This window comes from Oratosquilla oratoria, chromosome 11, assembly GCF_046742065.1.
Source record: "Oratosquilla oratoria isolate Oo_2021 chromosome 11, ASM4674206v1, whole genome shotgun sequence".
Taxonomy (NCBI): Eukaryota; Metazoa; Arthropoda; class Malacostraca; order Stomatopoda; family Squillidae; genus Oratosquilla; species Oratosquilla oratoria.
In genome coordinates, this window is record NC_134787.1 from 64038206 (window position 1) to 64055161 (window position 16956).

The 16956-nt window shown below is 43.1% G+C and overlaps 1 protein-coding gene across 1 annotated transcript; it reads left to right on the forward strand.

The window, feature by feature from the left end:
* The first annotated feature begins 13578 nt into the window (after positions 1 to 13578).
* LOC143029500 (uncharacterized) lies at positions 13579 to 16716 on the forward strand. The gene is made up of 2 exons (XM_076192158.1): positions 13579 to 14510; positions 14640 to 16716. Exon 2 carries the CDS (start codon positions 14817 to 14819, stop codon positions 15972 to 15974), a length of 1158 nt encoding a protein of 385 aa, XP_076048273.1. The 5' UTR covers positions 13579 to 14510; positions 14640 to 14816; the 3' UTR covers positions 15975 to 16716.
* The last annotated feature ends 240 nt before the right edge of the window (positions 16717 to 16956 follow it).

Here is a 16956-nt window from a genome sequence, read left to right on the forward strand (position 1 = left end):
CTATGAGAAACAGTCTTAATATTTTTTAAAAATCATGTTTTGGTAACGCATACATTATTAAAGATAGTTCTCTTATGTGTACTTTAATAACTCCTAATTGTTATACATACATACAGGGTGTTTGGGATAAATTTGATAATTTTTTTATCTTCAGTCATTTCAAAACCATTTGAAGGATTTAATAGTAGTAAAGTGCAATGGATAGCTGATTCTGTGTACTATAGGTGGGTGTAAGAACTAGAGAGCATGGATGATTGGAAAGCACCAGAATATTGGAAGAGAGTGTCCTGCATCATGATGATTCGTGCTGGATTAAAAAATTCAGAAAACTTAGCTGCAGCTCAGTGCTCCTTGAATACCGGGAAGGCTGTGAGATGTGTGCTGGAGAATTGCGAAGGAGATGTGGAAGCAGTGGCTAGCAGGAAGGATCATAGCAGGCATTCTGACTGTCCGCACAACAAAATTTGTCAAGAAGCTGCAAAAAAAGGTGTTGCAAGGTCCAGGCAAGACAATGCAGACCTTGGCGAGAGAGATGGGTGTTGGAGTGGCAATTATGAAGAAAGCACTGAACAAGGCTCTTCACTACTCCTCATACAAGAGGCACAAGGGCTAACTACTCACCGTCAAGGCCCAAGAGATCTGCCTTATGAAACCCAAGAAACTCCTCAACAAGGTCAGACACCCAGTCAAGCCGGGGATGCTCTGGTTCTTCTCAGATGAGAAGAACTTCTGCCAGGACTAGTTGCAAAACATGCAGAACAACAGGTGACTAACTGAGTCTGCACAGAGTCTCTTGCTTCATGAAAACCAAGTTCCCTCAACCTGTGATGGTTTTTGGGTGTTTCCAAGGAAGGCTCCATCATGATGCCCCACATCTTTGGAGAGGGACTCAGACTCACTTCAGATGGCTATATTAAGTTGCTGTCCACTGTTGTGAAGCACTGGGTGGAGAGGGTGGCTGCAGGAAGACCATATGTGTGGCAACAGGACTCAGTTTCATGTCACACTTTCAGGAAAACCCAGAAGTGGCTGTCTGAGAACTTCTACAACTTCACCAGTCCCAACATCTGGCCCCCTAACTTGCCTGATTGCAACCCCATGGACTATTATGTGTGGGGTACAGTTGAAAAAGACACCAATTGTACTACCTGCAACACCAAGGATGAGCTGATTGCTAGGATCAAGCTGGTGCTCAGGCATCTCTCGAAGGACACTGTGAATGCCACGTGCTGCAGGTTCAGGTCCCGCCTGGAGGCTGTGGTGTAGGCTCAGGGTGGGTTCTTTGAGTGAGCTGTATTTGGCAAATGATCCTCTAAGAGATGCAATTTGAATTTTGAGAATACATAAATTTTTGGCCAAGATAGGATGTTTTTCTTTCCTTTCTGAAAAAGTGTCAAATTGATCCCGAACACCCTGTACGTATACCAAAGGCTCTTTACCCCTAACAAGGGAAGTAGCCAAAAGACAAAGGCTTAAAATCTACTCTTACTCATTCCATCCCCACATACACCACTCCCATTCCCCCTACTTCCTCTTATCTTGTGGCTCCTGGATGACAGGTCATCCCTACTTCTCGTTTACTGCCCTGGGTCAGAAGCAGTGTCACAAGACACAGCACATCCACATCTAGGCTGCTTCATTAAATTGACAACCCCCCTCTCTGTCCCCTAATGCAGAAAAGGAGATGGGGAGAAATCCCTTTCATGTCTCACAGCATCCATACACAACCATTCTCCATTCACCCCTGTCATCTGTCTTTTCCTGTCCTTCCTCAACAGACATTCCCCTTTTTCCCAATGCCCCTTTTACTCCATCCATCCATCTCATCCTTGGTTGCCACCTCATGTTCACTCCTACTACCTCTGGCTTCCACACCTCTTTTACTAATCTTTCTTCACTAATTCTTTCCTTCCATGTGTGCAAACCATCCCATTACTCTTTCATCAACCCTATCTCTTGACTCCCTTTTCATCCCCGTTCTTCTCCTCACCTTGTTTCTCACTCTGTCCAGCCTAATAACCCCTATCATACTTCTCAATCCTATCATACTTCCTCAATCCCTCCTCTGATTCAGCTACAAGTGCAGTGGCATCAGCAAACAACAACTGAGTTATCTCCCACTTTTCTCCATTTCCTTTAACCATATCCAATCCCCAACCCATTACCCTTGTATTTACTCTTGCACCACCCCATCCATGTATGAATTGAACAGCCAAGGTGACAAAACACATCTCTGGCAAAGTCTCACCTTTACCTCAAACCACTCACTCTCCATTTCTGGTTCTAACACAAGCTTTACTACTCTCGTAAAAATTCATGACTACTCTTAACAGCTTTTCTCCTATCCCATATATCTCCAATACCTCCCATAGTGCATTACTGTCTACACTGTCATAACCTTTTTTCAAATCCATAAAGTCCCCAAAAAATCCTTACATTTTCCTTAAGCTTTCTCACATATCTGTCTTATCTAATCTATGCAACTCCTACCTGTCTTAAACCCACACTGTTCCTCACAAATTACTCCCTCTGTTCCTCTCCTAATCTCATTCAAAATCTTCCCATAAGCCTTCCAAACTACACTTAACAAACTGATCCCTCTGAAACTACTACACTCACACTTGTCCCCTTTTCCTTTGTAAAGTGGAACTATACAGACACTCCTCTAGTCCTCTGGCACTCTACCCTCTCTTAAAGAAACAAAAAATGACCTCACCAGCCACTCCACCATCACTGTATCTCCTTTTTTTTTTAGACATTCTGCATGACACCCATCCAACCCAGGTGCCTCATCTGCTCCAATCGTCATAACTGCCTTCACTTCATCTTTCCTTATTTCTCCTCCATTTTCCTCACTCATCACTGTCATTTCCTTAGTGCTACCCACTGCAACTACCTTTCCTTCCTTGTCCTCCTTCACATTTAGCAGCTCCCTAGAATACTCTACCCATCTTCCTCTTATTGCCACTTCTTTCATTATCATGTCTCCATCTGCACCTTTTAACTTTTCTTCACTATTTGATTCACCTCCTCTTCCTCGCCTAATTTCTTTCCAAAACGTCTTTTTAATACTTTAAAATTTTTCTGTCATACACTTACCCCATTTCACATATGCTCTCCTCTTTGCCTCCTTTATCTTATACTTTATTTTTCTTTGTACCTCTCATATGATTCTCTTGTCCTATTTTGTAACCAATCTGTGAATGCTTGCTTCTCTTATACAACCTTCTTTGCTTCCTCATTCCATCATCCACCACTCGCTACTCTTCCTTCTGTTTCCTCCCATTCTCCTTGTTCCACACACCATCTTTGCACACCTTGTGACTCCCTCCTTGAACCATTCCCATTTCTCCTCCACTCCTAGTTCTATTCTTATCCTTCGCTCTGTCCCACTCCTCTCTCAGCTTCTTGTACCCCTCCTTTTCTTTCTCATTTAAGCAATTTACTTTTAGAACCTCCCTACCTTCTGTCCTTTTCCTCATTCTCCATCTATCCTCCACTCTCAACTTAGCTTACACCAAAAAAGTTATATGATATTCCCCCACTCTTTCTCCCCTAAGAACATGTACATCCATAACTCTTCCTAATATTCTCCTGGTTACCACTATACATACATACATACATATACCAAGGCTTTTTCCCCCTTCCAAGGGAGGTAGCCAAAAAGGGAAAGGCATAAAAACACTCCCACCCATTTCATCCCTAAATACACTCCACACCCCTCCCACCCTTCCTCTCATCTGAGCACCTCCTGGATGACTGGTCATCCCTGCACCCTGCCCACCGCCCTGGGTCAGAAGCAGTGTCGCAAGACACAGTACATCCACAGCGAGGCCGCTTCATTTAATCGGCGACCCCCCCCTCTCCGTCCCCCTTTGCATATAAAGCGAGGACGGGGAGAAATCCCTTCGGGCTGCGTCAAAATTTACTCACACATACTACCCCACCCCCCACTTCCCCGCCCATTTCTCCTCATGCAGTCACAACATCATCCATATACAACCATTCTCCACTCACCTCTGTCTTCCGTCCTCTCCCTTCCTTCCTCAACAGACATTCCCCTCTTCCCCAAAGCCCCCTTCACCCCATCCATCCACCTCATCCTAGGACGTCCCCTCATGTTCACTCCCTCCACATCTGCCTTCCATACCTCTTTTACTAGTCTTTCTTCACTCATTCTTTCCATGTGTCCAAACCATCCTAATATTCTTTCATCAACCCTATCTCCCAAATCCTTTTTCACCCCTGTTCTCCTCCTCACCTCCTCATTTCTCACTCTATCTAGCCTAGTAACCCCCACCATACTTCTCAGACACCTCATCTCAAACACATTCAAACTCCTTCTCTCTTCTTCTCTTATGTTCCACGTTTCTGCCCCATACAGTGCTGTTGGCACAATCACTCCTTCATACAGTCTCCTCTTCGCATCCATTCCCAAATGTCTATTCCTCATTACACTCTTTAAACCACCAAGGCATTTACTCGCTTCTCTCAATCTACATTCTACCTCCACCTTCACTCCACCTTTTCCTGCTACACTTGCACCCAAGTACCACTATATAGTCCATTAATGCCCTATCTACCACCCTTCCATCCACTACCCTATCCCATGTGTACTTATGCTTGACTTTCTTCCTAAACACTATTTGCTATCATCAACTCTCTAGACACAGCTCCACCATCAACTCTCCACTACAATTCTTTCCTGGAACTCCACACTTTCCAACCACTCTGTCTATTGGTTCCTTTCCTACTCTGGCATTAAGGTCTCCCAATACCACCACATTGGCATTCCTCTCTAGACTCTATGCACTCATTTAAATCTATCCAACAAGCCTCCCTTTCCTCTATATTCTTCTCACTACCAATCCCATATGCACTTACAAAGACCCACATCTCCCTTCCCAGTTTCATCTTCATCCACATTAACCTTGAAGAAACCTTCTTCCACTCCACCACATGGTTACCTATCTTCATTTACTAGTATAGCCATCCATTCTCTCCTTTATCCTCTCTTCACTCCTGAGACCCAACTACACTCCCAAACTCAAACTCGCTCTTCCCTTTCAACTTTGTGCTCAGAGGGTGTCAAACATCTCAGGTCTGCTTGCAACCAAGCATGGAAAGACTGATGGGAAAGACGACTTAAGTATTACAACAGAGCTTATTCATTTAAATCAGAGCTGCCTTAACTGGAGTGTGGAAGGAGATGCAGGTCAAGAATTTGGTTCCACAGGCATCTCTAGATATCAACACCAATAACCATAGTGTCACTATTCGTCCTCACTAGCCATACTCAGTGGAGCACTGTTTTTGTCACCTACTGATGGGCTACAATAAGGTAGGTGTGTGTGTGTATATTTACCTAATTGTAGTACACAGGAAAGGCACAATGCTTATTAAGTCCTGTCTCCTATTTTCTAATATACCTAGACTCAAATTCATGTACGGTTCGAGGTCCGAAGAACGGAAGAAAAGCTGATACAATTACAAGATGGTCACCACCTGTTCTACTATAGAGGTAAGGACTAAGAGAGATCTAGTGGAGTAGGATTCTTGATAAACCGAGAGGTTTCTGGTAACGTAGTCAAGTTCAGTAGTTTATCAGACAGGGTAACTTGGATTGTGATTAGTCTGTGTAAAAGGTACACTCTAAAAATAGTTCAGGTTTATGCGCCAACTTCACAGAGTTCAGACGATGAAATTGAGTCCTATGATAATATAAGTCGGTTAATGGATCAAGAAAAAAGTGAGTACACGTTGGTAATAGGTGACGTTAATGTTAAAGTGGGGAAGAAGATGGGAGAGGAGTCGTGCATTGGGAAGTTTGGAGTAGGTGAAAGAAATGACAGAGGCGAGATGTTAGTCAGTTTTGCGGAAAACTACAACATGAGGATAATGAACACTTTTTTCCAAAAGCGTGTAGGTCGTAAATGGACGTGGAGAAGTCCAAATGGAACAACAAAGAACGAAGTAGACTTTATATTAGGAGATGAGAGCAAAAGCGTTAGCAATGTTACGGTGATAAATAAAGTCAACATAGGTAGTGACCACAGAATGGTAGGTTGCACTGCTAAGTTCAATTTCAGAGCCGAGAGAAATAAACTAGTTTTAAGAAAGAAAATCAGTCTTGCAAAGGTTAAGGATAATAATAAGAAATTTCAGTTAGAAATTAAAAATAGCTAGATTTGAAGCTCTAAGATCCAACAAGGACACCGTGGAAAATATGAATTTAAATTTAGTGAATATCATTAGGGAATCGGCAGAGAAAGTAGGAAGTACAAAAAATATAAAAAAACACTAAAGCTACAAATTGCCTAATTAAAGGAAGAAGGACCATGCAGATTAATAGCAGGAAAGACGAAATAGAAAGAGTAGAACTAAACAAGCTTATCAACAATTGCTCAGTTCAGTGCAATATGTGCAAAAACTGGGCCCACCTCACTTGTACAACACTTGCTGACACAAACCAATACACAAACACTTGGACATGTTCTACCTGCCCTCCAGTAACCCCAATCCCACCTCCCCAACCACAGCCAACACCCATACCCACTCCCAATTTCCCTTTGCCCTTACCCCCGATTAGTACTCCCCTTCCTTTGTCCCCGATCTCTCCTTTCCCCCCCTCTGACCCAGATCCTACACCTTCCCCACTACCACCCCAACCTCAACCCCAAACAGCAACATACAACACATACAAAACACACAACATCAACATATTACAACACAACATTGACGGCATTAACACTAAAAAACATGAACTTGAACACTTTCTTAAACAACACAACATACACATTGCAATTCTACAAGAAACAAAATTAAGACACTCACACAAAACACCATCATTTCATAATTACACCACCATCAGACAAGACCGGACTGACGGCAATGGCGGTGGACTCATCACCCTGATCCACCATTCCATCTGTTTTGTGGACACAAGTGCCACAACCAAAATTCTCCTCCCTACCACAGATAACACAACAGAAACCCAATCCATTCGTATCCGCACAGGCAACAATTCAACACTAACAATAGTTAACATGTACATTCCCCCCCAATCATCCCCCACAGTTCCAACCACCTTCAGACCTCAACTCAGCCAACTAACCTCAATCCCCAACCTGATCATGGGTGGTGACTTCAACGCCAAGTCGTCTGCCTGGTTTGTCGACAACCCTGACACAGACAGAGGGCTTGATATACAGACTCAATTCGACTCATTGACTATCATGAACAACACGCATAATCATACACATATCCCATACCAATCCCTCTACACTCCCTCCTCTCCTGATATCACCTTTTGCTCCCCCTGCCTAACCCCAACAACATCATGGAGAGTGGTCGGAGCCCTTGGTTCTGACCACCTTCCAATCATCATCACCACCAAAACAAGATGCACCCCAGCTGGCCACAGACACACTTACACCAATTACAAGAGAGCTAACTGGGAAGCCTTTAATGAAGAGACAGAACAACATTTTGAAACACTTAACAGTACACCAATCACAAACATAAACAATGCTGTGCACGCTTTTAATACAATCATACAAAACGCAGACAAGAGATACATCCCTAGAGGCAACAGAAAATCACACAACCCCAACTTCACACCAGAAATCCAAGGCCTCATCAGACAACGTGACACACTTAAACACGATACCCCCACACCTATCCCTCAAAACATAGCAGACCAAATACAAACACTAAACACTGTGATTGCCAATAAAATACATGAACAAAAAACACAAAATTGGCAAAACTTTATCAATACACTTGATCACAAAACAAACACCAGCAAATTGTACAAAACACTCAACAGCATCACACTATCCAACACTAACACTACACGCTCTCACGCAGCAATAATCACAACAACAGATAATCTACCCTCAAACAGACAACAAGCAAACGCACTCATACGTCATTTTGCACAGACGAGCCATCTTACATCCCACCCTGACGACCGACGCACCATTCGACGTAAGAAAGACTTTCCCACAGACTCAGACTATACACCCTTCATAGACAGTCAGACAAAACTCATAATGCATAGTCTCAAGCACTCATCTGCCTGTGGCCCTGATAACATAAGCAACATCCACCTAAAACACATTGGACCACAAGGTATACACGCACTCACAAACATTGCAAACTACAGCTATTCACACAACACTATACCCGACATCTGGAAGCATGGTAAAATAATCACCATTCCAAAACCGAACAAAGACCCAACAATCCCAACATCGCACCGCCCAATCACACTTCTCTGCACCCCCTCTAAAGTCATTGAACGCCTAATACTTAAACTTGTCACACCATATATTCCCCTTGCTGACTCACAACACGGTTTTAGGCCACTACACTCCACAAACACTCTTCTGACAAACCTCACACAAAGAATTTTAGATGGCATCAATTCAGATAGGCCCCACCACAGAACACTTCTTATAACATTGGACATTAGTAAAGCTTTTGATGCTATCCCCCGCCACAACCTAACAAATAAAATATATAACACAGACATGCACAATAGCACCAAAAGATGGCTGGCCAATTATCTGGCAGGCAGGAATGCTCATGTGTCATATAATGGCCAATCATCGCACATCAGAAACATTAAGAACGGAGTATCACAGGGCTCAGTTCTATCCCCCACATTATTTAATCTATACATGCATGACTTACCCACGCCAGACACCTCAGAAATACAAATCTCTTCCTACGCAGACGACATAACAATCACATGCACACATCGTAACACAGACAAAGCTGCAGAAATAATCCAGCCTTACCTTGACACACTCAACACATGGTTCATCACAAACAGACTCAAAATAGCTCCAACCAAATCTACAGCAACACTTCTCACCAACTGGACAAAAGAACACAAATACATACCTCATCTCTACATCAACAACACTCTAATACCACACACAAACACACCGAAAATTCTTGGTGTAACATACGATACATCCATGTCTTTCAAACAACACCTCACAAACATAAAAAACAAATGCACACCTAGACTTAACGCACTTAAGTCAATCACTGGAACAACATTTGGACAAAACAAAGAAACTAATATAACAATATACAAACAATGCATACGCTCAGTGATGAATTATGCGAGTCCTGCATGGGCTCCTAATCTCAGTGAGACACACCACAACACCCTTCAAATCATACAAAACAAAGCCCTAAAAACAATTACAGGCTGCACAAATACATCACCTACAGACCATTTACACCATGAAACAAAAGTCCTCAAAGTCAAGGACCACCTCGACATGAGAGGCACACAAACACTTGCTGCAGCCACCACAAACACTTCACACCCGCTACACTACATAGCAGAACACCCACACACACCAAGAAACATTAAAACTACACCCATAGACCTTTATTACACACAGATACTCTCTTCTCTTCCTCCACAACCACCAAATACCAGCCTCCGGAAACATATTCATAATCATATCACTCACCGCTCCATTAACACACTGAAAGACAACACACTGCTGCATGCCAGACCCCCTGATATCCACCCTTCTGAATCCTCTCTCCCACGTAAGGACAGAGTCCACTTGGCCAGACTGCGATGCGGTCACCACCCAGCACTTCTAAGCTACCAGAAGAGGCTGGACGACCGTGTTGTGAACAGCTGCCCAGGATGTAACACTTCACCCCATACCATACAACACATAATGGAAGACTGCATTATACACAATCATGCACGCAAACAACACAACATACACTATAAAGGATTTGTGGGAAAACCCAGTTTCGGCTGTGGCCTTCCTTGGGGAGACGGGACTGCTCGGACAGACAGTCTAGGGAACGACAACAACAACAACAACAAAAGGCAGAGATTAGAGAAAAGAAAGAGAAACATGGATGAAAGAGAGGAAACTATTCGGAAAGGTAAAACTATCAAAGGGACCGAAAGCATACATGCTCTAGGAAGACAGCAAATGATATGTTTGAAAGATAGAAATGGAGAAATCATTAAGTGCAGAGACAGAATGGTAAAAAAAAAAAAAAAAAATAGAATTTTTTTATCGAGCTTTACTCGTCGAAGACCGTAGTTGAGTCAGTAAATTTATGTGTAGACATTAGTGGTGTACCAGAGATTACAAAGAAGTAGAATTTGCTCTAAAAACTATGAAATGAGGAAAATCACCTGGGGAAGATATTATATCGATAGATCTGTTGAAAGACGCAGGGAAAGAAGTTCATATTAAGTTAGCTCAGTTGTATACCCAGTGCTTACGTCAAGAAAGCGTTCCTGAATCGTAGTGCAATGCTATAGTGATTTTGCTTCATAAAAAAGGAGACCAGAAGGACCTTAGTAACTATCGACCGATTAGATTGCTATCAAATGTATATAAGTTATTCGCCAAGACCCTTACAAATAGACTAAGTCAAGTTTTAGATGGAAACCAACCGAGAGAACAGGCAGGCTTTAGGAGCGGATATTCGATTCTAGACCATTTGCAGGCAATGAACCAACTAATCGAGAAAACGACAGAATACAATATACCACTGTGTTTAGCTTTTGTAGATTACGAGAAGCCCTTTGACTCGGTAGAACAAATAGCAATACTAAACTCCTTTTGCAGAGTATAAACGAACAGATTGTAAGAGTTTTAGAAAAGACTTATGTAAAAGGTACCGCTGTAATTCGACTACATAAAGATACAGAAAAGATCAAGATCGAGAAAGGAGTACGGCAAGGCGATACCATTTCAGCCAAATTATTTACAGCTTGTTTGGAAGAGATCTTCAGAAAGCTGAGTTGGGAAAAGAAAGGTTTGAAGATTAATGGGGAATATTTGAACCCCCTAAGATTTGCAGATGACATTATTCTTATTTCAGGAAAAAGCAGAGGACTTGCAAGATATGCTGAGTGATCTGAACAAGGAAAGTCTCAAAGTAGGTTTATAATTAATATGGGTAAAACTAAAGTAATATTCAACACGAAAGTTCAAAGTAAAGAGATTATAGTCGATGGTGAGAGTCTTGAAGAAGTTGAGGAGTATAATTATTTAGGCCAGATGATGAAAGTGACGAAAGATCATGATAATGAAATAAAAAGACGTATTACAATTGGTTGGAAAGGGTTTGGTAAGTATAATAAAATCCTGATAGGCTCTCTACCTTTATGTTTGAAACGTAAAGTTGACAATCAATGCATTCTGCCAGCAATAATCTACGGGCGTGAGACATGGAAACTAACGAAGGTGATAAAAACAAAGCTAAGGACTGCACAGAGGAGAATGGAGAGATAAATGATGGGAATAACGCTGAGAGACCGAAAGAGAGCAAATTGGGTGAGAGAGCAGACTAGAGTGAAATATGTTGTAGAGGCGGTAAAAGAGAGGAAGTGGAATTGGGCAGGTAAGTTAGTGCGAATGACGGATGAGCGATGGAGCAAGTGTGTTACTGAGTCTGCGAGATGGGAAGCGTGGAAGAGGGAGACCAGACAGAAGGTGGAGAGGCGAGATCAAGAAGTTCGCAGGAGTGACCTGGCAGAGGATGGCGCGGTCGTGTGAATCATGGAATGGTATGAAGGAGGACTTTGTTCAGTAGTGGACTCAGGATGGCTGATTTGATTGAGTATATAGGAAAGGAACAAGGCTTGGGTTCTGTCCCCTACTGTCCAGCTTATCATACCTAGCCTCAAATTCATGTTCCATTCCAACATATATATCATTGACTTCCATATTAAGATTAAATTCCAAGCTATTCTGAATATGCATTTACATGGAAATCTATATTCACATCTTTTAGACATGTCTTTCTTAATTTGTTCCCATGGGTGCCTGTATATTTACCTAATTGTAGTATACAGGAAAGGAGCAATGATCATAGGTTCCCATCTATTTACTAATTTTGTAACATATCGAGACTCAAATTCATGTACAGTTCCAACTTAATCTATATCCTTGATTTCCAATTATCATATTTAGATTTAAACTTGTGTATTTTTTCAGCTTAGGCTATATCACCTAAGCTACTCCACATATGTATCTATATGGTAAACTGCATTTCTCCACATCCTTTCAACATGTAGTTTTTCTTAATTTACTCCTATACCTCTGAAGTCCTTCCCATCTTTAATCAGGATATCTGCCAATGCAATCTATCCCATTTAGTGAAATGAATGCTGTAATCATATCACCTCTTTCTCTTCGATCTTTCAAAGTTGGAAGACCCAGTACTTTCAGTCTTTCCTTATATGATCTATCTGCCAGTTGTGGGTCCAGTTTGATTGTTGCCCTTTGTATTCTCTCGATCTTGCTTATATCCTCAACTCTGTGTGGAGACCTACCGACACATATTCCAGTCTCGGACATATCAGGTCTTCAATGACTTTTCATCATCTGAGTGGAAGGGTGGTGAGGTAAACACCAAGAACCGTTGGAGTTTTATTGCTAACGGTTCATCCTGAGAGGACTTCCTCAGAGTGTACACAAACAAATCATTGACAGCTTATATACTTCCAGCTTACCCCTTTCCTCCCCGTTCGCCTTCGCTCCTCATGCACCACCGTTCGGCATCACGAAGAACCAAGCTGGCCGTTACTCTCGCCAATTTGACAAATCCATCAAGGTGGTTACTGCATGGATGTAAATTGATGTAGGCTGCCTCAATTGCTTTTCTTCTCCGTTTCGTTAGACCTTAATGTAGCACCTCTGTTCTTTCCCAATCTGGTAGGTGGCCAAAAGTTGTCAAGGTGGACCACTAACGAATTTGAAGTTCTGTGAGCTCTGACGTCGCTTTTGTGTTCACAGGTAAGTTTTTTTTTTATCCCTCTGCTGGTTTCTTCGAAATAACTAACGGGACAGTTTTTGCATGGTATTTTGTAAATCAAGCTGTTCTCTTCCGTTTCGACTTTACCATTGCTCTTATTCCTCACAATCTCTCCAATCGTGGTACCAGTGCCGAACGCAATTTTGAACCCTGCCCGTTAGGTGAACAACTGTTCCATTTCACTCACGCGTCTTGAGTTGGGGACGGACAAAAACCCACCACTGTCAACCTCACTCTCTCCTCTTTTACCCCCCGTAGTTTTTTGAAAATATAAAAAAATGTGATTAATCTCTTCCTAGAGGAATTCCTCACTACATATTCGGAAAGCTCTCAGAAAGAAAACAATGACAATTCCACTTTTAATTCTGTCATTGTGGGCCGAGTAGTAATTCACGATGTCATCCTTGTTGGTGCTTTTCCTGTAAACCGAAAATGCGGTCTTATTCCCTTTTCTCCAAACCACCGTGTCCAGGAAGGCCAATCTATTATTTTCTTCATGTATCAAGAAGGTCTTTTACACAGATTGAGGGAGAAGGCCCTAAGAATACGTTAAAGAAGCAGAGGGGATAAAAGAGGAGAGAGTGAGGTTGACAGTGGTGGGTTTTTGTCCGTCCCCAACTCAAGACCCGCGAGTGAAATGGAACAGTTGTTCACCTAACGGGGACAGGGCTAAAAATTGCGTTCGGCACTGGTACCAGGATAGGAGAGATTGTGAGGAGTAAGAGCAATGGTAAAGTCGAAACAGATGTAAGATTCCTTCCGCCCACGGACGATTTCTTTCAAGGAACAACGGGCCTCCTTACACGGGCCTCCTTACCCAAGAGGCCCATCGAAGAACGACCCATTCACCGCGTGGACCCAGCTGCGCATCAGAGGTCACCTTGTGACCTCCTTTCTCCATAGATCTTTCAAGATCACCAACAAACATGAGAACTCGCTCAATCCAGGGTCAGAGTTCACACCTACGGCTCTGGCTCCCCTCTGGCACCTCAAGACATTCTATTGGCTGCCCTTCTCGGGGGGCACGCCCTTTTTTAATATTATTGGCTGCCTTCTTATGGGCACGCCCATTTCTTAATTAGATTAAGTTTAGCTAGGAAAATCTGGCACCTCTAAAGTTGACTTCGGAGCTGCCAGACCAAGATTGTATTCAGATCAGGCTCACCCCAATAAACCGGAAAAACCTATCCGCGTTTTCCACCAAAACCCCCTCCAACAAGTGGTGGCAGCTAGTGGATTTCGAACTCTACATACGAAGGCAAGACGAACTCTACAGCCGTGAACATCGAAGCAGCTAGTGGATTTCGAACTCTAATCCATATCTACAAGCAACCAGCGAAAGCACGCTAAGCACCGACGTCTAGGCCATCGCCAATCAACCCACTCGACACCGAAGACAACATTTAACATTCTTCGAGCTTCGCCATCTCCACCAACAGCTGCCCAACAGACTTCCATTCTCCACCACGCCCTCCAACATCGAGCGACGAGAGCTTCGCTACTACAACCAGCTGCCCATCGAGCGACGAGAGCTTCGCTACTACAACCAGCTGCCCATCGAGCGACGAGAGCTTCGCTACTACAACCAGCTGCACATTAACGCGGTACCTTTCTGCAACTGCCTGCCTGAACGACCGACCTTCGCCGCTGTTTCCAGCTGCTCAACAGCTACGTCAAGAAGACACGTATAGCTCCTACAAGCCCCTTCTTTTATTTTTATTTTCTCAAAGTAATACTTGGGAATTGTATACAGTGCTCCTTTACCCATACATTCTGATATTTCAACAGAGCACTAACCTTTACCTACATTACAGCACTTCCGTGAACGCAGGATCCTCTCACAACTCCCCATCACCCTTTCTCCCATCACCCTGTGCGCGACCACAACCGCCCATCACCCGTTCCCTCCATACGTCAACTTGGGTAAGTAGATATATTTCCGTTTTATAAGTCCACCTAGTGCAACAGGATCTCTTTAATTTTTTTCGTAAATGCAACATAGTGACCACCACACTTACAGACCCGTTACACGTAGCCAATCGGCACAGATCCCGCAAGACATGGATGACCAACAACAACAACAACAACAACCACAACAGCGACAGGCTAGCTCCTCGGGACAAGGTGCAACTGCCGCGCCTACCCAAAATCTCGTTACATTAATCAAAGACGAATCGACTCTCCCTTTGTTTAATGGTAAGAATATACCAGTGCACAATTTCCTGACAGAAGTGGACGCTGAAATTGCACGTAGAGGCGCCACAGATGACAAAACAAAAATATCCATCTTGACGTCTAGGATTGACAAACATGGCACATTAGCAGGATTCATAATCCACGCTGACGCTTTCATCGAAATAAACACATACGCAGAATTCGTGGACGAGTTCAAGAAGGCCTTTGATATTTTTGAACCGCTTGGTGCCTTCTCAACCATTTATTCTGTAGGGAAAGAGTTAAATCACCCACCTTACCAACATAAGGATCAATCAGTGAGTGTAGCAACCTCAGTAAAAACCAAATTAAGAGAAGATCTTGTTAACAGTCAATGGGTAACAAACGGCATGATGAGTGTGGAATATGTCGTATCCATGGTTGCCTACCTGGTCTTTATATCTAAATTGCACCCAGAGACGTTGCGACGTGTAGGGACTTCCGCCTTTAAACCGGATGTCAAATTATCGAGATTCGCTAGACAATTTCCTGACTCGGACAAGGTGACCGAGGAAATAGAAAGCCAGACTACACCTATTACACGAAACCACATGATAGCCCAGGTAACACAGGCCACTCCCCCTATCACGAGATCAAGACATGCATCTCGCACACGTCATCAGTCACGTCACAGGTCCCCCTCAAGGACACGAAAGTTTTGCAACTATTGCCGGAAAGTAGGACACACAGACGATATATGTTATCGTAAATTCCCCTCAACGCCCAACAAACACTGCAGTTATCATGGAAGATGTTTTCACTCATCAGACAGATGTAGAGTCTTACGTTCACAATCCCCACACAACCGAGGATCAACCCACTCTGCCAGGTATTCACGTAACTCATCCCCGACATACTCGCGTCATGCATCTCCTGTGAGACATACACGCCACTCCTCCCCTGGTAACCTGTCACATAACTCATCATCTACCTGACTCCTCAGTAAGAAACCGAAAGGCCTGTCAAGATCAGATAACCCTTACACTGACATACATACGTCCATGTTGCCAGTTCACACACTTAACGTATCAGATACATCTCCTACATTAACCTTCAACGCCACGACTGGAAAAACCAAATTGAAAGTTTTTCTTGACACAGGTTCCCCAGTGAACATTATGTCTGTCAATAGTTTTAATAAACTACGCACCCAAACAAAGCGAGTGACTATTCTAGAACCACCAGATGTCAATTTGTGCAATGTGGATGGGATTCCTTTCCCCATCATTGGAAAATTTTCTTTAGACATTAGCTTCAAGAATGAGTGCCCATCCATTACAGTTCCTACTTATGTAGCAGATGTTCATTTCCCTGCTGATGTCCTCATAGGCTTAAACTTGATGAAGCAGCATAACATTATTATATATCCTGCTCAGCATGGCATCATTTATGCAAACCATTTCCTCCCAGCATTGCCTTCAGCAATTTCCCCTACTGTCAACCACCTCAAGGTGACCGAACAGGAAAAGCCCAAGTTAAGTTCAAGTAATTTTAGCCAAAATAGTCAAACCAACTCTGTTAATGACGACACCTACAAACAGACACATGCACATGACTCTCAACCCTCCATTCCATTACCAACGGTAGGAAGATGTTCTAAGCGTAACAGGCGCGCGCTATCTTCTCATAGGTCTAAATCTGCTAAGAGACAGACAAAACAACAAGTGAAAGCCAGTGATCTTTTGCCAGCGGAAGCAAATTTCTTGCCTAGGACAGAGACTCTGTTGCATAAAGATCACATAAAAAAGGTTCCTCGTGGCTTAGACATAGAAGATGTTAATTCCCCAACTACCTCAATTCAGGATAGAGACGACAGCTCACGAACCGTCTCGCAAACCCCGCCAGTACCATTTTTCCATTATAATCTACGTAACAGAGCCACGCCTTCATAAATGTATATTCCTTGTATAGGTGAAC

Coding starts and splice junctions, on each gene's coding strand:
- LOC143029500 (XM_076192158.1), top strand. CDS start 14,817: ATGCAACATAGTGACCACCACACTTACAGACCCGTTACACGTAGCCAA.